The sequence below is a fragment of the Pleurodeles waltl genome, chromosome 11 (genome assembly GCF_031143425.1).
Source record: "Pleurodeles waltl isolate 20211129_DDA chromosome 11, aPleWal1.hap1.20221129, whole genome shotgun sequence".
NCBI lineage: Eukaryota > Metazoa > Chordata > Amphibia > Caudata > Salamandridae > Pleurodeles > Pleurodeles waltl.
The window spans coordinates 1,026,509,661-1,026,533,726 of NC_090450.1; the positions used below are offsets into that span (position 1 = coordinate 1,026,509,661).

At 50.5% G+C, this 24,066-nt stretch overlaps 1 protein-coding gene across 3 annotated transcripts in view; it reads left to right on the top strand.

Annotated features, from left to right (window-relative positions):
• The window catches only part of SCARB1 (scavenger receptor class B member 1), a 505,116-nt gene that overhangs the window by 261,697 nt on the left and 219,353 nt on the right, over positions 1–24,066 (top strand). For all 3 annotated transcript variants that reach the window (XM_069215380.1, XM_069215379.1, XM_069215381.1), the window contains exon 2: positions 6,743–6,903. In XM_069215380.1, the coding sequence (XP_069071481.1) occupies positions 6,743–6,903 (161 nt within the window). The remainder of the gene's footprint in view (positions 1–6,742; positions 6,904–24,066) is intronic.

Sequence of the window (24,066 nt, forward strand, 5' to 3'; positions counted from 1 at the left end):
ATCAGCATACACCTGTCCTGTGGGTACGGGCATCAGAACACACCTGTTCAGTGGGTACGTGCAGTGGAACACACCTGTCCTGTGGGTACGGGCATCAGCACACACCTGTCTTGTGGGTACGGCAACAGAACACACCTGTTCTGTGGGTACAGGGTTCAGGATATACCTGGTCTGTGGGTACGGGCATCAGCATACACCTGTCCTGTGGAAACGGCATCAGTACACACCTGTTCAGTGGGTACAGGCATCAGCAGTCAGCTGTCCTGTGGGTACAGGCATCAGCACACACCTGTCCTGTGGGTATGGGCATGAGTACTCACCTATCATGTGGGTATGGGCATCAGAACACACCTGTCCTGTGGTTACGGGCAGCAGAACACACCTGTCCTGTGGTTACGGGCAGCAGAACACACCTGTCCTGTGGGTACAGCATGAGCACACCCCTGTCCTGTGGGTACAGCATGAGCACACACCTGTCCTGTGGGTACGGGCATTAGCAGTCACCTGTCCTGTGGGTACGGGTATCAGCAGTCACCTGTCTGTGGGTACGGGAATCAGCACACACCTGTCTGTGGGTACGGGAATCAGAACACACCTGTCCCGTGTGTACGGCATCAGCAGACACCTGTCCTGTGGGTACAGCATCAGCACACACCTGTATTGTTGGTAAGGGCATCAGCACACACCTGTCTTGTGGGTACGGGCATCAGCACACACCTGTCTTGTGGGTACGGGCATCAGCACACACTTGTACTGTGGGTATGGGCATCAGCATACACCTGTCCTGTGGGTATGGGCATCAGCATACACCTGTCCTGTGGGTACGGGCATCAGCAACCACCAGTCCTGTGGGTACGGGCATCAGAACACAACTGACCTGTGGGTACTGCATCAGCACGCACCTGTCCTGGATACAGGAATCAGAACACACCTGTCCTGTGGATACGGGCAGCACAACACACCTGTCCTGTGGATACCGGCATCAGCAGACACCTGTCCTGTGGGTACGGGCATCAGAACACACCTGTCCTGTGGATACGGGAATCAGCAGACACCTGTCCTGTGGGTACGGGCATCAGAACACACCTGTCCTGTGGATACGGGAATCAGTACACACTTGTCCTGTAGGTATCAGCATCAGCAGACACCCATTCTGTGGGCACGGCTTTAGCAGTCACCTGTCCTGTGGGTACGGGCATCAGCAGGCACCAGTCCTGTGGGTAGACTAATCAGAACACACCTGTCCTGTGGGTACGGCATCAGCACACACCTGTCCTGTGGATACGGGAATCAGTACACACTTGTCCTGTGGGTATGGGCATTAGCAGACACCTATCCTGTGGGCACGGCTTTAGCAGTCACCTGTCCTGTGGGTACGGGCATCAGCAGGCACCAGTCCTGTAGGTAGAGGAATCAGAACACACCTGTCCTGTGGGTACGGCATCAGCACACACCTGTCCTGTGGATACGGGAATCAGTACACACCTATCCTGTGGGCATGGGTTTAGCAGTCACCTGTCCTGTGGGTACGGGCATCAGCAGGCACCAGTCCTGCGGGTACGGGCATCAAAACACACCTGTCCTGTGGGTATGGGCATCAGCACACACCTGTCCTGTGATTACAGCATCAGCAGTCACTTGTCCTGTGGGTACAGCATCAACACACACCTGTCCTGTGCGTACAACATCAGCACGCACCTGTCCTATGGGTACGGGCATCAGCACGCACCTGTCCTGTGGCTAAGGCATCAGCACACACCTGTCCTGTGGGTACGGGCTTCAGCACGCACCTGTCCTGTAGGTACAGGCATCAGCACACACCTTTCCTGTGGTTACGGGCATCTGCAGTCACTTGTCCTGTGGGCACGGTCATCAGCACACACTTGTCCTTTGGGTATGTCATCAGCACATACCTTTCCTGTGGGCACGGGAATCGGAACACACCTATCCTGTCGTTAAGGGCATCAGCACACACCTGTCCTAAGGGTATGGCTTTAGCAGTCACCTGTCCTGTGGATGCAGCATCAGCACACACCTGTCCTGTGGGTACGGGCATCAGCACACACCTGTCTTGTGGGTACGGCAACAGAACACACCTGTTCTGTGGGTACAGGGTTCAGGATATACCTGGTCTGTGGGTACGGGCATCAGCATACACCTGTCCTGTGGGTACGGGCATCAGAACACACCTGTTCAGTGGGTACGTGCAGTGGAACACACCTGTCCTGTGGGTACGGGCATCAGAACACACCTGTCCTGTGGGTACGGGCATCAGCACACACCTGTCTTGTGGTTAAGGGACTAGCAAACACTGGTCCGGCAGGTACCACCCTGCGCCCCTGCCCCTGCAGACCCTCTGCTAGTAGCTGTCGGTCTCCCCTAGAGGGTGGCACCATCCCCGCAGGACTGTACTGACAGTGTCCCACTCATGGTTTTTTGTGTGATAGCCTGGTGCATTCTGGGTGTTATAGTCCTGTGTTGCTTGCATTGCACAATTAAGCATGGGTTATGGCTGAGAAGATGCGGAGCCTGGTGAGGATATAGCACCCGCCCTGCACTGTAGGTGGGTCCCCGTCGGTGTACTTCCAGTCGTGTGGTGCCCGTGCTGCTTATAAATAAAACATGGGGTTCCTTTGGTGGGCACCACAAGAGCGGATCATCAGTCAGAAAATAAAGAGGGAGGGGGGGTTGGCACAGGCGAGGCAGCGCCGTAAGGTAACCCTAGGGGGACCCCTGCAAGGAATGGTGAAGGCCCCCCCGCAATACCCCGAACCTTCAGCTGACAAGCTTAGGGGGCCTCATTTATGTATGGAAGGTTAGGGGCTGAAGGACTGAGGCCCCTGGAGCGAGGACTTTCATTCATTGAGCTGACAGGCTGAGTGGCCCCGCTTTATGTGTGGGATGCTGCCCCCGACACCCCCCGCACAGGACCCCCTGGATTTAAGACTTTCTTTCCTTGAGCTACCAAGCTGAGCCCCCCTTTATGTGTGCAAGATTGGGGGGCCCTCACTAGCCCCCTGGAGTGAAGACTTTCCTTGAGCTGCCAAGCTGAGCCCCCCTTTATGACCCTGGCACTTCCTGCAACATCTCCGTTCTCAGCTGTCTCACCATCATATGCGCACTTTAGTGTGGTACCTGTGGGAAAGTCCCCTCTTTCTGGCATGGTTACCCCCCACTTTTGCCTGATAGTGTGTTTTGACTGTTTTCAGTGTGATCCCTCTAATCAGGACCCAGTGATTGTGCTCTCCTCCAAATGTGGTTGTTTTGCTACTTTATACACCCCACAATTGGCATACTGGTGTACCCATGTAAGTCCCTAGTATATAGTACTTAGGTACCCAGGGCATTGGTACACCAGGGGTCCCCCATGGGCTGCAGCATGTATTGTGCCACCCAAGGGAGCCCATGCAAACTGTGTCAGCAGACCTGCCGTTTGCAGCCTGCTTCAAAATGTGCATGGGCCCTTTCAATGCTGGTCACTACACCTGGTCACTGTAAGTCACCCCTATGGTAGGCCCTTCTAGACCAAAGAGCAGGGTGCAGGCCCTGCATGTATAGGCACCCCTTCATGAGCAGAGGTGCCCTTACAAACTGTAACTCCAATTCCCTGGACTTCATAAGTGTGGGGAAGCCATCGTACCTGTGTCCTGGCCACGGGTCAGTACATGTGGTCCAGCTGCATAAGTATAACTCCGAACTTTGGCATGTTTGTTATCAAGCATGTCAGAATCATACCCTAATACTGATTACGGTATTGTTGGCATGATTCCAGGCACCCTGGGGGTACCTTGGAGGATCTCCCAAATCTGCTTCTACCAGTCTTCTTGGGTTTGTGCGGGCAGCCTGTGCGCATGCAGCCTCCTCCCCCCAGACACAATTCTGCCCTCCTGCTTCTTGACCAGCTCAAGCACGGGACAGCAGAACTAAGGATTTCCTGAAGGAGATGGGTGCAACGTCCTCTCCCTTGGAAACAGGAGTTACTGGGCTAGAGAGGAATAGCCTCCCCTCCCCACCGGACTACTTTGAAGGGCACAATTGATGCCCTCTTGCATAATCAGCTTTGCACCAGTCCAGGGACCTCTGGTCCGCACTCTGGCGTGAAACACACAAAGGAAAGAGGAGTGACCACACCACTGTTCATCCCCCACCCCTCCCGGGGTAGTGCCTAGAGCTCCTCCAGGTGGCCAGTTGGTTCTGCCATCTTGAAACCAAGATGTGCAGAGGCCTCTGGGAGCATCTGACTGGGTAGACCCTGTAGCTGACGTCTGTGATCCCTCCTGATAAGTGGTCACTCCAGAGAGTGACCAAACCCTATTTTTGGGCTATTTAGGCACTCCCTTGAGGGTGGATCGCCAGATTCATCATGCAAGATACTGCAAGTAACTCTGCAAGACATCTTCTGCTCATGACCTCTGGAACTGCTGCTGGGCTACACAGGAACCAAACTAGACTGCACCACCTGAGACAACCTCTCCTTGTGACATTGTTTCTGTGCCTTCTCTCAGCATTCTGCAACATCTCCACAACTGTGCATCCTCTGGTATCGGCAAGACTTCAGCTGCACCAAGAAGCGAGAAGGAATCTCCCTTGGAGTAAAGGAGTCACTCCCCTGCATCCCAGCAACAATGTCCAGCTGGTGGGATCTTCTGTTTGTCAGATCTGCAAAGATTCTCCATCAGAGGTGGTGGTTCTGAGGGATGCCCAGGGTCCTATCTGCCTTCTGTCCAGCATGGGAGATAGTGAGGCCTGGTCTCTGCCATTGGGACAGAACCCCTGTGCACCGCAACTGTTACTCCAACCAAAGCTTGTTAACTCCGGCTCCGAGGGATGTTCAGGCTCTAAGTAGCCCTCGCCCCCAGCACTCCATCTCTGCAAGGACTGTCTCCTCTGCTGCTCCAGCATTGTAGGACTTCTTTTCATCTGTGCTGACTGGGCCTCATTGCGACTTACTGTGCCTGCTGCCACTGTTTTGCTTATTGAGGGTCAGCCCGGACTCCCCTCCAAGGGTCGAGTCCCCAGGGCCTTGTTGGTCCTCCACAGCTCTGCAAAACCTCCAACATCTTCTTTAGCATTTGCCTGTGGTTGTTGGTGGTCCTCCTGACCACTGACCTATCTGCAATCTGGCGACCGTCGAGGGACAGCTGGTAGGTGACTTCTGGGACTCCTCTGCAGCTCCTGGACTCCGCAGCTGGACTTCACTCATCACTGTCGACCGAATGTATGTCGGAACGACGCCTGCCGGAACAACGCATGCCTGAACAACGAGGTCGGAACAACGACCTCGTTGTTACCACAAATGCCTTTACCACGAATGCCTTAACAACGATTTTTCGTTGTAAAGGCATTAATGATAGGCATCCATTGTTCCTGCATGCGTTCCCCCTGGCCCCTCACCCCACCCCTAAAAATTACCGCAACCCCCTCCCCCCCAAGACCACATAACCCCCCACCCTTGCCCCTAAAACTACCCCAACCCCCACCCCATCCCTGAAACCTAAAGTACCCCAACCCCCACCCCTAAAACTACGAGCCCCCCACCCCGCCCCTAAAATTACCTGAACCCCTCAACCCACCCCTAAAACCCCAACCCCCCACCCGCCCCTAAAACTGACCCCCACCCTACCCCAAAACCTAAAACAACCCCAACCCCATCCCTGAAACCTAAAGTACCCCAACTCCCACCCCTAAAACTACTCCGAGCCCCCCACCCTGCCCCTAAACCTAACCCCCCACCCCTAAAACAGAAAATACCCCGACCCCTCACCCTGACACTAAAACCCAACCCCCCACCCCCACCCCACTTACCTGAGTCGTCGCCTCATCGCGTCGTCCTCATCAGCCGACTCCCTTGTTTGTGCCTTAACCACACATGTGCGTTGTTCAGCACATGGGTGGTTAAGGAACAAAACAAAGAAGTCGTGGTTAACGAAAGCGTTCTTCCGCTTTTGTTAACCAGGATTTCGTTGTTCAGGAGTCGGCGTTAAGGCCGTTTCCCCCATCGACCTGGATCTTCAGCTACAGGAAGGTGGGCATTGCCTCCTGCCCGACCTGGACACTCTTCTTTTGCAGGTCCTCTTCGCCCGGAATCCACCCTTGGGTTCCGCTGGCCTGGTCCTGTTTCTACATTTCTCTAACCACGGCGTCCCCATGTTAGCCTATGGGAAGACTGGGTAACTTACCTCTCTGCATCCGGCCGCTGGGATTCTTCTAAATACTTACCTTTTGGGGTTCCACTTTACCCTAGCCCTTGTCTAACTACTCCATACACTCTGGTGGGGGACACCCTTTCGCATCCCATTTCTTTAGTATATGGTTTGGCCCCACGTTAGGGCTCTTTCGAATTTATGCTGTTCTTGAGTACTTACTGTGTATATTCTGTGTGTTCATACTTCAAGAGGGAGGTATACCAATTGTGTCTAGTGTGGTGTGCCTATAATAAAGTGCTTTTATTTTTGTAACCCTGTGTGGTTCTTTTCATGTGTGACAAGTTACTGTGTGACTACTGTGGTATTGCTAGTGCTTCACATGCCTTCTAGATAAGTCTTGGCTGCTCGCCACAGCTACCCTAGAGAGCCCTGGCTGTCTAGACACTGTAACACTATCTAATCAGGGTTGCCTGGACCAAGTACAAGGTGTAAACACCATTGATGTCCACCACACACTGGGCCAGCTTCTTACAGTGCACAGTTGTTCCTCTTGATGAAAGGCAGAGCCGTCTCACCATCTTCTCTCTGTCTTGCAGAATGTCCGCATTGACCCGAGCAGTGGCTTTGCCTTCGAGATGTGGAGAGACCTCCCCGTGCCCTTCCACATGGCCATCTACCTGTTTGAGGTGCTGAATCCCAAGGAAATCCGGCAAGGAGAGAGGCCGAGTGTGGCCCAGCGAGGGCCCTACGTCTACAGGTGGGTGCCAGGGGCCCTAGAAACACCTCCTAGTTACAGCTTCTCTCTAGTAGTCAGGTACACAGGAGGACACCCCTAGTAAGTTTAAAGGTGGATGGAGTGTTGGTTAGTAGTGATTCTTGGAGACTAGTCAGTTACTTACTTGAATAGTGTAGGAAGTTGGCTCTGTATATACTATTTCAAAGTAAGAAATAGTGTGCACAGAGTCCAAGGGTTCCCCTTAGAGGTAAGATAGTGGCAAAAGTAGATAATTCTTATGCTCTATTTTGTGGTAGTGTGGTCAAGCAGTAGGCTTATCAGAGGGTAGTGTTAAGCATGTGTTGTACACACACAGGCAATAAATGAGGAACACACATTCAAAGACTTACTCCAGGTCAATAGGTTTTTATAATTACAAATATATTTTCTTAATTTAAGAACCACAGGTTCAAGATTTACATTAAACACTTGAAATGTAAGGTACTTCACTTAGATATTTTAGGAACGTTGAATGGTAACAATATCATGTACAGTCTTTGTAAAAATGGCAATAAGCTATTTTCAAAGTGGACACAGTGCAAAAATCAACAGTTCCTGGTGAAGGTAAGTAAAGGTTAGATTAGGAGGTAAGTATAACACTTACAAGTCTCAGTCCTGGGGCATAGGCAGCTCACCGTTGGGAAACCCCAAAGTTACCACACCAGCAGCTCAGGGCCGGTCAGGTGAAGAGGTCAAGGAGGTGCCCAAAACACATAGGCGCCTATGGAGAACAGGGGTGCTCCGGTTCCAGTCTGCCAGCAGGTAAGTACCTGCGACCTCGAGGGGCAGACCAGGTGGGTTTTGTAGAGCACTTGGGGGGTGTGGACACAAGTAGGCACACAAAACACACCCTCAGCGGCATAGGGGCGGCCGTGTGCAGTGTGCAAAGCAGGTGTCGGGTTTTGTATAGGCTTCAATGGAGGGACCCGGGGGTCAATCTAGCGGTGCAGGCAGGCACAGGGGGGGCTTCTCGGGACAGCCACCACCTGGGTAGGGCAGAGGGTCACCTGGGGGTCACTCATGCGTTGAAGTTCGGTTCCTTCAGGTCCTGGGGGCTGCGGGTGCAGTGTTGGTTCCAGGCGTCTGGTCCCCTGTTACAGGCAGTCGTGGTCAGGGGGAGCCTCTGGATTCTCTCTGCAGGCGTCGCTGTGGGGGCTCAGGGTGGTCGTCTCTGGTTACTCACGGGCTCGCGGGCCTGCTTTCTGCAGGTTGAGTCGGGGGTGTCGGGTGCAGAGTGCAGAGTCTCACGCTTCCGGCGTGAAATGTGAAGTCTTTGGAAGTTGCTTCTTTGTTGCAAAGAAGTAGCTGGTTTTGAACAGGGCCGCTGTTCACAGGAGTTTCTTGGTCCTGTAGTCCAGGGCAGTCCTCTGAGGCTTCAGAGGCCGCTGGTCCCTGTTGGATGCGTCGCTGGAGCAGGTTTTTGAAGTTGGAGACAGGCCGGTAGGCTTTGTTCCTGGCCACAGAGTGACAAAGCCACTCTCCCCATGTGGTCAGCAACATGTCTGGTGTGTGGCAGGCTGGCAGGAACTGGTCAGCCTACACTAGAAGTCAGGTATGTATGTATTCAGGGGGCACCTCTAAGATGCCCTCTGGGTGTATTTTACAATAAATTGCACACTGGCATCAGTGTGTGTAGGAGGCTGGCCTGGCTTATAGTGGGTACCTTGTGGTACTTACACCTTGTACCAGGTACAGTTATCTCTTATTAGTAGAATAGAGGTGTTTCTAGCAGCTTAGGCTGATAGAGGTAGCTATGCAAAGCAGCTTAGGTTGAACTAGGAGACATTCAAAGCTCCTACTATACCACTCATATCATATAGCACAATATCATAAGAAAACACAATACTCAGAGTTACTAAAAATAAAGGTACTTTATTTCAGTGACAATATGCCACAAGTATCTCAGTGAGTACCCTCACTTAGGAGGTAAGTAATATACACAAATTATATGTACACAAACCCAAAACAGGTAAGTAACAGTAAGAAAAGTAGTGAAAACAATGTAGAATCACAATAGGATGCAATAGGTAGACATAGGTCTAGGGTCAACACAAACCATATACTCCCAAAGTGGAATGCAAATCACAAATGGACCCCAGACCTATGGGAGGTTGTAGGGTCGCTGGGACTGTAAGAAAACAGTCAGGGTGTCCAAGATACCCCACCCCAAGACCCTGAAAAGTAGGAGTAAAGTTACCCTACTACCCCAGAAAGGCAGAATAGTTGTGATAGGGGATTCTGCAAGAACCACAAGCACTAGCAAAACACTGAAGACGGATTCCTGGACCTGAGGACCTGTAAAGGAAGGTGTCCAGGGGGGCAGGAGCCCACAAAACCCTGGATGAAGGTGCAAAAGGGCTGCCTCCGTGTGGAAGAAGCCAAAGATTCTGCAACAACGGAAAGTGCCAGGAACTTGCTCTTTAGTGAGAAGATGTCCCACGGCGTGCTGTAGGTTGCAGAAGTGTTTCCACGCAGAAATACTGCAAACAAGCCTTGCTAGCTGCAAGAGTCACGGTTGAGGATTTTGGGTGCTGCTGGGGACCAGGAAGGACCAGGATGTCGCCGCTTGGAGGAGGAGACAGAGGGGGCACTTAGAAACTCAGAGAGCCCCCTCAGAAGCAGGCAGCACCCGCAGAAGTACCGGAACAGGCACTTAGAAGATCTGAGGACAGCGGTCGACTCGGAGTCACAAAGGAGGGTCCCACGACGTCGGAGTCCAACTCAGCGAGTTGGGCAATGCAGGACAGAGTGCTGTGGACCCAGGCTAGGCTTTGCACAAAGGAATCCTTGGAAAAGTGCACAGAAGCCGGAGCAGCTGCAGATCACACAATGCACAGGATTACTGTCTGGCGTGGGGAGGCAAGGAGTTACCTCTACCAAATTTGGACAGAAGGGCCACTGGACTGTCGGAGATACTTGGACCCAGCTCCTGTGTTACGGGGACCACACTTGTCAGGATGAGAGGGAACCCGGGGGACCGGTGATGCAGAAGTTTGGTGCCTGCATTGGCAGGGGGAAGATTCCGTCTACCCAAGGGAGATTTATTCTTGGCTTCCAGTGCAGGGTGAAGGCAGACAGACCTCAGAGCATGCACCACCAGGAAACAGTTGAGAAAGCCGTCAGGATGAGGCGTTACAATGTAGTCGTCTTGCTACTTTGCGGTTTTGCAGGCGTCCCGGAGCAGTCAACAGTCAATCCTTGGTAGAAGTCGAAGAGGGAAGTGCAGAGGAACTCTGGTGAGCTCTTGAATTCTTTATCTGTGGAATAGCCCAGAGGAGAGACCCTAAATAGCCCAAAAAGGAGGTTTGGCTACTGAGAAAGGAGGCTTGGCTACTAAGAGGTAAGCACCTATCAGGAGGGGTCTCTGACGTCACCTGCTGGCACTGGCCACTCAGAGCTGTCCATTGTGCCCCAACACCTCTGAATCCAAGATGGCATAAGTCTGGGACACACTGGAGGAGCTCTGGGCACCTCCCCTGGGAGGTACTGGTCAGGGGAGTGGTCACTCCCCTTTCCTGTGTCCAGTTTCGTGCCAGAGAAGGGCTGGGGGATCCCTGAACCGGTGTAGACTGGCTTATGCAGAGATGAGCACCATCTGTGCCCATCAAAGCATTTTCAGAGGCTGGGGGAGGCTACTCACACCTATTTCCAAAGGGAGAGGGTGTAACACCCTCTCTCAGAGGAAATCCTTTGTTCTGCCTTCCTGGGACTGGACTGCCCAGACCCCAGAGGGGCAGAAACCTGTCTGAGGGGTTGGCAGCAGCTGCAGTGGAAACCCCAGAAAGGCAGTTTGGCAGTACCCGGGTTCTGTGCTAGAGACCTGGGGATGCATGGAATTGTCACCCCAATACCAGAATGGTATTGGGGTGACAATTCCATGATCCTAGACATGTTACATGGCCATGTTCGGAGTTACCATTGTGACGCTACATATAGATGGTGACCTATATGTAGTGCACACCTGTAATGGTGAAACCGCACTCACAAAGTCCGGGGAATTTGCCCTGAACAATGTGGGGGCACCTTGGCTAGTGCCAGGGTGCCCACACACTAAGTAACTTAGCACCCAACCTTTACCAGGTAAAGGTTAGACATATAGGTGACTTATAAGTTACTTAAGTGCAGTGTAAAATGGCTGTGAAATAACGTGGACGTTATTTCACTCAGGCTGCAGTGGCAGTCCTGTGTAAGAATTGTCTGAGCTCCCTATGGGTGGCAAAAGAAATGCTGCAGCCCATATGGATCTCCTGGAACCCCTTTACCCTGGGTACCTAGGTACCATACACTTGGGAATTATAAGGGTGTTCCAGTGTGCCAATGAGAATTGGTAAAATTAGTCACTAGCCTGTAGTGATAATTTTAAAAGCAGAGAGAGCATAAACACTGAGGTTCTGGTTAGCAGAGCCTCAGTGATACAGTTAGGCACCACACAGGGAACACATATAGGCTACAAACCTATGAGCACTGGGGTCCTGGCTAGAAGGATCCCAGTGACACATATTAAACACACTGACAACATAGGGTTTTCACTATGAGCACTGGTCCCTGGCTAGCAGGATCCCAGTGAGACAGTAAAAACACCCTGACATATACTCACCAACAGGCCAAAAGTTGGGGTAACAAGGCTAGAAAGAGGCTACCTTCCTACAGTGTGTATTTATTGTACTGAGAAGTTTGATACCAAACTTCCCAGTTTTCAGTGTAGCCATTATGGAACTGTGGAGTTCGTGTTTGACAAACTCCCAGACCATATACTCTTATGGCTACCCTGCCCTTACAATGTCTAAGGTTTTGCTTAGACACTGTAGGGGCATAGTGCTTATGCACATATGCCCTCAACTGTGGTATAGTGCACCCTGCCTTAGGGCTGTAAGGCCTGCTAGAGGGGTGACTTACTTATGCCACAGGCAGTGTGAGGTTGGCAGGGCACTCTGAGGGGAGTGCCATGTCGACTTAGTCATTTTTCTCCCCACCAGCACACACAAGCTGTGAGGCATTGTGCATGTGCTGAGTGAGGGGGTCCCTAGGGTGGCATAAGACATGCTGCAGCCCTTAGCGACCTTCCCTGGCATCAGGGCCCTTGGTACCAGGGGTACCAGTTACAAGAGACTTCCCTGAGTGCCAGGGTTGTGCCAATTGTGGAAACAAAGGTACAGTTTAGGGAAAGAACACTGGTGCTGGGGCCGGGTTAGCAGGGTCCCAGCACACTTTCAAATCATAACTTGGCATCAGCAAAGGCAAAAAGTCAGCGGGTAACCATGCCAAAGAGGCATTTCCTTACAAATAGTTACAAACTAAAGTCTCTTTTAGGATTACTGACTTCATCCTGTAGTTCACCACCGTAATAATGTGTTTTGTGCAGTTATTCCCATACATGTGGTGTTTCCTGTTGGAGGAACGTACAACAGCAGATTTGAATAAAATTTAATATTTCATTTTTAACCTTTACCCACTGTTTGCTTGCTTTCCATGGTGGGTTTCAATCCAGACACTTGTTCTTCTGCTGAGACATCTCGCAGAGTCATGTTCTGTCTCCTGTTCTTCTGCTGAGACATCTCACAGAGCCTTGTTCTGTTCTGTCTCCTGTTCTTCTGCTGAGACATCTCACAGAGTCATGTTCTGTCTCCTGTTCTTCTGCTGAGACATCTCACAGAGTCATGTTCTTTCTCCTGTTCTTCTGCTGAGACATATCACAGAGTCATGTTCTGTCTCTTGTTCTTCTGCTGAGACATCTCACAGAGCCTTGTTCTGTTCTGTCTCCTGTTCTTCTGCTGAGACATCTCACAGAGTCATGTTCTGTCTCTTGTTCTTCTGCTGAGACATCTCACAGAGCCTTGTTCTGTTCTGTCTCCTGTTCTTCTGCTGAGACATCTCACAAAGTTATGTTCTTTCTCCTGTTCTTCTGCTGAGACATATCACAGAGTTATGTTCTGTTTCTCCTGTTCTTCTGCTGAGACATCTCACAGAGTTATGTTCTTTCTCCTGTTCTTCTGCTGAGACATCTCACAGAGCCTTGTTCTGTTCTGTCTCCTGTTCTTCTGCTGAGACATCTCACAGAGCCATGGTCTGTCTCATTTTCTTCTGCTGAGACATCTCACAGTGCCTTGTTCTGTTCTGTCTCCTGCTGAGACATCTCACAGTCATGTTCTTTCTCCTGTTCTTCTGCTGAGACATATCACAGAGTTATGTTCTTTCTCCTGTTCTTCTGCTGAGACATCTCGCTGCGTCCTGTTCTGTTTCCTGTTCTTCTGCTGAGACATCTCACAGAGCCTTGTTCTGTTCTGTCTCCTGTTCTTCTGCTGAGACATCTCACAGAGCCATGCTCTGTCTCCTGTTCTTCTGCTGAGACATCTCACCTAGTTCTGTTCTGTCTCCTGTTCTTCTCCTGAGACATCTCAATGAGTTCTGTTCTGTCTCCTGATTTTCTCCTTTTTTTCTCCTGAGACATCTCGCTAAGTCCTATTCTGTCTCCTGTTCTTTTGCTGAGACTGTAAGAAAAGGCCTCCTTTTGACAAGGTTAACCCCTACGTTTTGCCTGATGTGGGCTATAACCTAGAGATTGATAGTGCCCATGGCCCCTGCTAACAATGTTATGATGCCTTGGCACAATTGGAGGCACCATTGGCTGCCACCGTAAGCCCCTAGTAAATGGCACTTAGGTACCCAGGGCAGGAGGTACTAGGGGTAGGCCTCTGAGGGCAGCAGCACTGATTCTGCCACCCTCCAGGGCCCTCAATCCAGGTGCACCCCACACTGCTATTTCAGGCTGAGTGCCCTGATGCAAATCTAAAGTAAAAACTCGACATGGCACTCTGCCTGTGTTCCCTGTCCACGATACACTCATACCATATGAGTAAGTCACCCCTCTGGTAGGCCTTCAGCCCCAAGGCAGGGTGCACTATAACATATGTGAGGGCACAGCTGCATGAGCAATATGCCTCCACTGTGTGCTTGCCAAACCTGTGGCAAAATGAGTGAACAGAGCAGCCATTTTAAAATACATGTGCGGGACAGTGGTCAGTACGAGTTTCACAGCAACATGATGGCCACTCCGAATCCTGGGTTGTTTGGTATCAAACAACTCAAAATGATAAATCCACACTGGTGCCAGTGTTGGATTTAGTATAAAAGGTACCCAGAGGTCACCTTAGAGGTGCCCCCTGCAAAAGCTAACTACCCTGGCATAGTTGCTGACAGTTTCTATCCAGTCTACAAACCTTGGGGGAGAGGTCTGTCTCTGGTTTGTAGAACAAAGCCCTTCCTGGGTGGAGGTGCCAGTGCCCCCTCCCTCAGGGGGTAACGCTCCTCCCTCAGCCCTGGCGGCGAGCTTCAAAAGACTAACCCCCTTTGAAACTTGACCCCTAGGCCTACTGCTAGCAGCGGATGGTAATCCCTGTGCAAACCCCAACTTCTGGCAGGAGCAATGGTGGGGAAACTCTTACAAAGGGAAGGAGGAGTGGCCTTACCAGGCATTCACCACCCCTAAGGTGTTGCCTGTGAGGTGGATACTCCATTTCATTTTCCTCCATCTTGGATGGGAGGAAAATAGCTAATCAAGGATAGGGAAGTGATCCTTCCCACAGTCACTACCAGGTTCCCCCTAAAACGCCCAATAAAAACAATATGTAGTGGGCATCCCTAGACCAGGAAATCAGATTTGATGGACAAAAGAAGACCAGCACCAAGAATATCCGAAGAACGAGAACTGTGGACCTGCTGCACCCAAGAAAAGGCACCAAACCCTGCCTGCTGCACCCAGGACCCAACAGTTGCTGCTGAGGAACTGCTGGACACCTGGACAATTCTTCCGGAACCCCAGAGGACCTCCAGGCTTCACAAATTGCATAAGCCCTCCCTTCAGAGTGGAGATACCACTCTACAACTTAAGGAAACCAGCAAGCCAGTGAGGGTCACTTCTCTGACCAGCCACTAACTCCCGAACCGAATGCCACAGCTGGACCAAACTTTATCCCAACAACCATCAGGACAAACACTGCTAGTGTGCGAAGTTTGGTGGCACTGAAATCCCTAATGGCCAAACCATGCCAATACCCTGGGTATTGGTTAGCTAACATCAGACACCAAGCAAAACAGCCCGCCCAGGGCTGCAACCGGACCAGGAGGAAGCTCCAGTCGAGGGACTTCAGGAACATCCCGGACATTTCACCAGTGTGCCTCCATTGTCCTGCAAGTGACCCCTAAATAGACTTACCCCCAGATCCCAAGGGCATCTTTGCGCACAGCTCCTGGCTCATCAGTTTGTTCTGCACCCAGCCGCCCTGTGCCCCTGCAACTAAGAACCTGTGTGCCCTAAGGGTCACACACCCCATGCGACCTCAACACTCCAATGGGACCCCAAGGATCCACCTCTAAACTTACGTGTTCAGTGCTTTTCCAAGTGGTCCCCTGCAGTGGCCCTGCACCAGCTCCACAGACTTTTCCCCACTGCTTCCGCCAGAACTGGGAGCCACCTGAACTTCTCCAGCTGGCACAGTGTGCCAACAGACAACCTCAACCAACCTGCAAAAGGAGAACTTGGTAACTCAACTGTACAATTGTATATGTATTTTTAAAGGTGACTTTCCATTGATTCCTATAGTGCTTACGTATGTACAGAAAGACTATTTTCTTTAAATTTAAAAAATCCATATCTCATAAAGTACATAACTAATTTTTATAATCTTGGTCTTGAAAATTACATAAAAATCTAAACTATTTTTATAAATTGGTCTCAAGTTATTCCGTTAAGTGTGTGAGTTGCATGATTGATATTGTGAATAAAACAAATGCTTTGCACTTCTCCAAGATTGGCCTAACTGTCCGGCCAACCTACCATAAAAATTAGAGCATTAGGTGATCCAGTTTTTACTCCTGTAAACCAACGTATGGTTGCCTGGACCCTCTGCACAGCGTGCCTGACTTTGCACACTAGATAGAGGGCCATCCTCCTATAGTAGGGTGGTCTGGGGTGAGTTTGGTGTAGGGTGGTCCGGGTGAGTTTGGTGTAGGGTTGTCCACAGTGAGCTTGCTATAAGGTTGTCAGGGGAGAGCTTGGTGTAGGGTGGTCCAGGGTGAGCCTGGTGTAGGGTGGGCAGCGGTGGGCTTGATGTAGTGTAGACAGGAGTGAGCTTGGTGTACGGAGATAGTGGTGACCTTCGTGTAACATGGTCTGGTGTGATCTTGGTGTTAGGTAGTCTGATGTGAGCCTGCTGTAGGGAATCAGGGGTGAGCTTGGTGTAAGATGGTGACATGTTTGAGCACAGTGTTTGATGGTCTGTTGTGTGCATGGTGTTAGATGGTTCAAAGGTGAGCGCGTAGTGTGGGATTGCCATTGTACACATGGTGTTGAATGGTCCAGTGTGAGCATAGTGTAGATGTCGGTGTGAGCATGGGGTTAGAAATCTGGTGTGAGCATAGTGTAGCTGTCTGGTGTGAGAACTGTTTAGGGTAGTCCTTTGTGAACATGGTAGAATATATGTCGAATGTGGGAATGTGGGCGTGATGATACATAGCCCAGTGTGAGTGAGTCTTAGGTGGTCTGGTGTGAACATGGTGTTGAATGTTCTGGTGTGAGCGTGGTGTTAGATGGTCTAGTGTGACCTTGTCGTTAGATGTTTGCTTGTGAGCATGGGGTAGGGTGGACTTTATGAGTATGGTGTTGGATGTTTGAGGCTCTGGTGTAGGCGTGGTGTTTGATGGTTAGGTGGGAGTGTGGTGTTTGATGATCCGGTGTGAACGTGGTTTTGGATGGTCCACTGTGAACATGGTGTATGATGTCTGTTGTGAAGGTGATGTTGGATGGTGTAGGAAAATGGCTCCCTGTTGCAGTTACCCCCCACTTTTTGCCTGATATTGATGCTGACTTGACTGAGAAGTGCGCTGGGACCCTGCTGATCAGGCCCCAGCACCAGTGTTCTTTCACTAAAAATGTACGATTGTTTCCACGATTGGCACACCCCTGGCACACAGATAAGTCCCTTGTAAAAGGTATCAGTGTTACCAAGGGCCCTTGACCAGGGAAGGTCCATAAGGGCTGCAGCATGTGTTGTGCCACCCTAAGGGACCCCTCACCTAACACATGCACACTGCCATTGCAGATTGTGTGTGTTAGTGGGTTAAAAAAAAACAAAGTTGACATGGCATGCCCCTCAGGATGCCATGCACACAAAATACTGCCTGTGGCATAGGCAACTCACCCCTCTAGCAGGCCTTAAAGCCGTAAGGCAGGGTGCACTACACCACAGGTGAGGGCATAGCTGCATGAGCAATATGCCCCTACAGTGTCTAAGTCCATTCTTAGACATTGTAAGTACAGTGGGGCCCTATTAAGTACATGGTCTGGGAGGTTGTCAAAACAAACTCCACAGCTCCATAATGGCTACAATGAATTCTGGAAGTTTGGTATCAAACTTATTAAAAAATGCACACAGAGGGCAACTTAGAAGATGCCCCCTGTAATGTACCCAATCCTTCAGTGCAGGACTGACTGGTCAGTGCCAGCCTGCTACTGAGATGAGTTTCTTCCCCCCTGGGGTGAGAGCCTTTGTGCTCTCTGAGGCCAGAAACCAAGTCTGCACTGGGTGGAGATGCCTCACACCTCCTCCCTGCAGGAACTGCAACACCTAGCAGTGAGCCTCAAAGGCCTAGGCTTTGTGTTGCAATGCCTCAGGGCACTCCAGCTAGTGGAGATGCCCACCCCCGTACACAGCCCCCACTTTTGGTGGCAAGTCCAGAGGAGATAATTAGAAAAACAAGGAGGAGTCACCCACCAGTCAGGACAGCCCCTAAGGTGTCCTGAGCTGTGGTGACCCCTCGCTTAGGAAATCCTCCATCTTGCTTTGTAGGATTCCCCCAATAGGAATAGGGATGTGCCCCCCTCCCCTCAGGGAGGAGGCAAAAAGAGGGTGTAGCCACCCCCCAGGCCAGTAGCCATTGGCTACTGCCCCCCAAACCTAAACACACCCCTAAATTGAGTATTTAGGGGTGACCCTGAACTCAGGAAATCAGATTCCTGCAACCTGAAGAAAGAGGAAGGACTGCTGACCAGAAAGCTCAGCAGAGACGACGAAGACAACAACTGACTTGGCCCCAGCCCTACCGGCCTGTCTCCAGACTCAAAAAACCTGCACAGCGATGCATTCAGTGGGAACAGCGACTCAGAGGACTAACCTGCAATTAAAGGACCAAGAACCTCCCGAGGACAGCGGCTCTGTCCAAATCTACAACAAGAAACCAACTTGAAAGAGACTTCAACTTCCCGCCAGAACCGTGAGTCTTCACACTCTGCACCCAACACCCCTGGCTCGAGTTCAGGACAACCAACACTGCAGAGAGGAATCCCAGGTGACTCCAACGACGTGGACAACCTGAGTCGACCTCCCTGCACCCCCATAGCAACGCCTGCAGAGATGACCCAGAGGCTCCCCCTGACCGTGACTGCCTGGTGACAAAGGAGCCCGACGCCTGGACCAAGCACTGCACCTGCAGCCCCCAGGACCGAGAGGAACCACCTACCAGTGCAGGAGTGACCAGCAGACGGCCCTAATCCTAGCCCAGTTGGTGGCTGGCCTGAGAAGCCCCCCCGTGCCCTGCGTGCATCGCCAGAGTGCCCCCCGGGTTCCTCCATTGTTTTCAACGACAAACCTGACACCTACTTTGCACACTGCACCTGGCCGCCCCTGTGCCGCTGAGGGTGTATTTTGCGTGCCTGTGTGTGTGTCCCCCCAGTGCTCTACAAAAACCCCCTGGTCTGCTCCCCGAGGACGCAGGTACTTACCTGCTAGCAGACTGGAACCAGAGCACCCCTATTCTCCATAGGCGCCTATGTTATTTGGGCCCTCCTTTGACATGTGCACCTGACCGGCCCTGTGTCGCTGGGGCTGAGGGTTTGGGGTTGCCTTGAACCCCAATGGTGGGCTTCCTATGCCCAGGAGACTGAACTTGTAAGTGCGTGTAGGAAAGTACCATCTTGCCTGGCATGTTACCCCCATTTTTCACTGTATATATGTTGTTTTAGTTGTATGTGTCACTGGGACCCTGGTAACCCAGGGCCCCAGTGCTCATAAGTGTGCCTGAATGTGTTACCTGTGTAGTGACTAACTGTCTCACTGAGGCTCTGCTAATCAGAACCTCAGTGGTTATGCTCTCTCATTTCTTTCCAAATTGTCACTAACAGGCTAGTGACCATTTTTACTAATTTACATTGGCTTACTGGAACACCCTTATAATTCCCTAGTATATGGTACTGAGGTACCCAGGGTATTGGGGTTCCAGGAGATCCCTATGGGCTGCAGCATTTCTTTTGCCACCCATAGGGAACTCTGACAATTCTTACACAGGCCTGCCACTGCAGCCTGAGTGAAATAACGTCCACGTTATTTCACAGCCATTTTACACTGCACTTAAGTAACTTATAAGTCACCTATATGTCTAACCTTTACCTGGTAAAGGTTAGGTGCAAAGTTACTTAGTGTGTGGGCACCCTGGCACTAGCCAAGGTGCCCCCACATTGTTCAGAGCCAATTCACTGAACTTTGTGAGTGCGGGGACACCATTACACGCGTGCACTACATATAGGTCACTACCTATATGTAGCTTCACAATGGTAACTCCGAAAATGGCCATGTAACATGTCTATGATCATGGAATTGCCCCCTCTATGCCATCCTGGCATAGTTGGCACAATCCCATGATCCCAGTGGTCTGTAGCACAGACCCTGGTACTGCCAAACTGCCCTTCCTGGGGTTTCACTGCAGCTGCTGCTGCTGCCAACCCCTCAGACAGGCATCTGCCCTCCTGGGGTCCAGCCAGGCCTGGCCCAGGATGGCAGAACAAAGAACTTCCTCTGAGAGAGGGTGTGACACCCTCTCCCTTTGGAAAATGGTGTGAAGGCAGGGGAGGAGTAGCCTCCCCCAGCCTCTGGAAATGCTTTGTTGGGCACAGAGGTGCCCAATTCTGCATAAGCCAGTCTACACCGGTTCAGGGACCCCTTAGCCCCTGCTCTGGCGCGAAACTGGACAAAGGAAAGGGGAGTGACCACTCCCCTGATCTGCACCTCCCCTGGGAGGTGTCCAGAGCTCCTCCAGTGTGCTCCAGACCTCTGCCATCTTGGAAACAGAGGTGCTGCTGGCACACTGGACTGCTCTGAGTGGCCAGTGCCACCAGGTGACGTCAGAGACTCCTGCTGATAGGCTCCTTCAGGTGTTAGTAGCCTATCCTCTCTCCTAGGTAGCCAAACCCTCTTTTCTGGCTATTTAGGGTCTCTGTCTCTGGGGAAACGGCAGATAACGAATGCAAGAGCTCATCCGAGTTCCTCTGCATCTCTCTCTTCACCTTCTGATAAGGAATCGACTGCTGACCGCGCTGGAAGCCTGCAAACCTGCAACATAGTAGCAAAGACGACTACTGCAACTCTGTAACGCTGATCCTGCCGCCTTCTCGACTGTTTTCCTGCTTGTGCATGCTGTGGGGGTAGCCTGCCTCCTCTCTGCACCAGAAGCTCCGAAGAAATCTCCCGTGGGTCGACGGAATCTTCCCCCTGCAACCGCAGGCACCAAAAAGCTGCACTACCGGTCCCTTGGGTCTCCTCTCAGCACGAGCGAGGTCCCTCGAATCCAGCAACTCTGTCCAAGTGACCCCCACAGTCCAGTGACTCTTCAGTCCAAGTTTGGTGGAGGTAAGTCCTTGCCTCACCTCGCTGGGCTGCATTGCTGGGAACCGCGACTTTGCAGCTACTCCGGCCCCTGTGCACTTCCGGCGGAAATCCTTTGTGCACAGCCAAGCCTGGGTCCACGGCACTCTAACCTGCATTGCACGACTTTCTAAGTTGGTCTCCGGCGACGTGGGACTCCTTTGTGCAACTTCGGCGAGCACCGTTTCACGCATACTCGTATTGCCTGTTTCTGGCACTTCTCCGGGTGCTACCTGCTTCAGAGAGGGTTCCTTGTCTTGCTCGACGTCCCCTCTCTCTGCTGGTCCAATTTGCGACCTCCTGGTCCCTCCAGGGCCTCAGCAGCGTCCAAAAACGCTAACCGCACGATTTGCAGCTAGCAAGGCTTGTTGGCGTTCTTTCGGCGGGAAAACACTTCTGCACGACTCTCCACGGCGAGAGGGATCCGTCCACCAAAGGGGAAGTCTCTAGCCCTTTTCGTTCCTGCAGAAACCTCAGCTTCTTCTGTCCAGTAGAAGCTTCTTTGCACCCTCAGCTGCCATTTCCTGGGCATTTGCCCATCTCCGACTTGCTTGTGACTTTTGGACTTGGTCCCCTTGTTCCACAGGTACCCTAGATTGGAAATCCACAGTTGTTGCATTGCTGGTTTGTGTCTTTCCTGCATTATTCCTCTAACACAACTACTTTGTCCTTAGGGGAACTTTAGTGCACTTTGCACTCACTTTTCAGGGTCTTGGGGAGGGTTATTTTTCTAACTCTCACTATTTTCTAATAGTCCCAGCGACCCTCTACAAGGTCACATAGGTTTGGGGTCCATTCGTGGTTCGCATTCCACTTTTGGAGTATATGGTTTGTGTTGCCCCTATCCCTATGTTTCCCCATTGCATCCTATTGTAACTATACATTGTTTGCACTGTTTTCTAAGACTATACTGCATATTTTTGCTATTGTGTATATATATCTTGTGTATATTTCCTATCCTCTCACTGAGGGTACACTCTAAGATACTTTGGCATATTGTCATAAAAATAAAGTACCTTTATTTTTAGTATAACTGTGTATTGTGTTTTCTTATGATATTGTGCATATGACACTAAGTGGTACTGTAGTAGCTTCACACGTCTCCTAGTTCAGCCTAAGCTGCTCTGCTAAGCTACCATTATCTATCAGCCTAAGCTGCTAGACACCCTATACACTAATAAGGGATAACTGGGCCTGGTGCAAGGTGCAAGTACCCCTTGGTACTCACTACAAGCCAGTCCAGCCTCCTACATTGGTTGTGCAGTGGTGGGATAAGTGCTTTGAGACTACTTACCACTCTTGTCATTGTACTTTTCATAAGAGAAAAATATACAAAACAAGGTCAGTGTATATACACATAGCCAAAAAGTTTTGCATTTCCTCTTTTCACTCTTTTCTAAGTGCTGAAAAGTACTTCTAACTTTCTAAAAAGTTCTAAAAAGTTTTAAAAGTTTTTTTTCTCTGTCTTTCTAAAAGCTCTGACAAACTTTTTATCTTTTACTATCACTTTAACTCTCTCTAAAAATGTCTGTCACAGGCCAAAATGTTGATCTGTCCAAACTTGCATATGACAACCTTAGCTGGAAAAGAGCAAGGAGTCTCTGTATAGAGAGAGGTTTGAGTGTAGGGAAGAATCCTTCCTTGGAACTGTTACTTAACATGCTTAGAGAATAGGATAAGGCCATAGGTGCCTCATCTGTTGAAAAAGTACCTAATAGTTCTCAATCTGATTCAGGGACTCCCCCAGGAAAAGATTCAGGAAGGAAACTTCCTAGCCTGCCCATTACTAGACAGTCTAGCATAGTTGGTAATGATGATGAGCCACACCATACAAATAGTGTTGTCTCACATCATAGCAAAAGCATTTATTCTCACCATACTGGTAGTAATGTTTCTGTTAACCAAGCTGTTAGGGTGGCTTCTGTAAGGGACAGGTCCCCTTCTGTTCATTCCCATCATACCTCTGTATCTAGGAATATCCCTCCCACCAACCCTGATGACAGAATGTTAGAGAGGGAACTCAATAAGTTGAGGGTGGAACAAACCAGACTGAAGCTTAAAAAGCAACAGCTGGATTTGGATAGACAGTCTTTTGAACTAGAGAAGGAAAGACAGAAGTTGGGTTTAGAAACCCATGGTGGCAGCAGCAGTATTCCCCATAGTCATCCTGCAAAAGAGCATGATTCCAGGAATCTGCACAAGATAGTTCCCCCTTATAAGGAGGGGGATGACATTAACAAGTGGTTTGCTGCACTTGAGAGGGCCTGTGATGTACAGGATGTCCCTCAAAGGCAGTGGGCTGCTATCCTATGGCTATCATTTAGTGGAAAAGGTAGGGATAGGCTCCTTACTGTGAAAGAAAATGATGCTAATAATTTCCAAGTTCTTAAGAATGCACTCCTGGATGGTTATGGCTTAACCACTGAACAGTACAGGATAAAGTTCAGAGAGACCAAAAAGGAGTCTTCACAAGACTGGGTTGATTTCATTGACCATTCAGTGAAGGCCTTGGAGGGGTGGTTACATGGCAGTAAAGTTACTGATTATGACAGCCTGTATAACTTGATCCTGAGAGAGCATATTCTTAATAATTGTGTGTCTGATTTGTTGCACCAGTACTTGGTGGACTCTGATCTGACCTCTCCCCAAGAATTGGGAAAGAAGGCAGACAAATGGGTCAGAACAAGAGTGAACAGAAAAGTTCATACAGGGGGTGACAAAGATGGCAACAAAAAGAAGGATGGTAAGTCTTCAGACAAGGGTGGGGACAAATCTAAAAATGAGTCTTCATCAGGCCCACAAAAACACTCTGGTGGGGGTGGTGGGTCCAAATCCTCCTTTAATCAGAATAAGGAAAAGAAACCATGGTGCTATTTATGTAAAATAAAAGGCCATTGGACAACAGATCCCAGTTGTCCAAAGAAAGGCACCACTGCTCCTACCACTACAACCCCTACTGCTACACCTAGTGTCCCTACTAATAGCAGTGGTGGTGGGAGCAAACCTACTAATAGCCAATCCAAGGGAGTAGCTGGGCTCACTTTTGGTAATTTAGTTGGGGTTGGCCTTGTTAGGGAGGCCACAGAGGCTGTGTCAGTCTCTGAGGGGGCTATTGATTTAGCCACCTTAGTTGCTTGTCCCCTTAATATGGATAAGTACAAGCAGCTACCCCTAATAAATGGTGTTGAGGTTCAGGCCTACAGGGACACTGGTGCCAGTGTGACTATGGTCATAGAGAAACTGGTCCACCCTGAACAACACCTACTTGGTCACCAGTACCAAGTAACCGATGCTCACAACAACACACTTAGCCACCCCATGGCTGTTGTAAATCTCAACTGGGGGGGGTTACTGGTCCAAAGAAAGTTGTGGTAGCTTCAGATTTACCTGTAGACTGTCTATTAGGGAATGATTTGGAGACATCAGCTTGGTCAGATGTGGAGTTGGAGGCCCA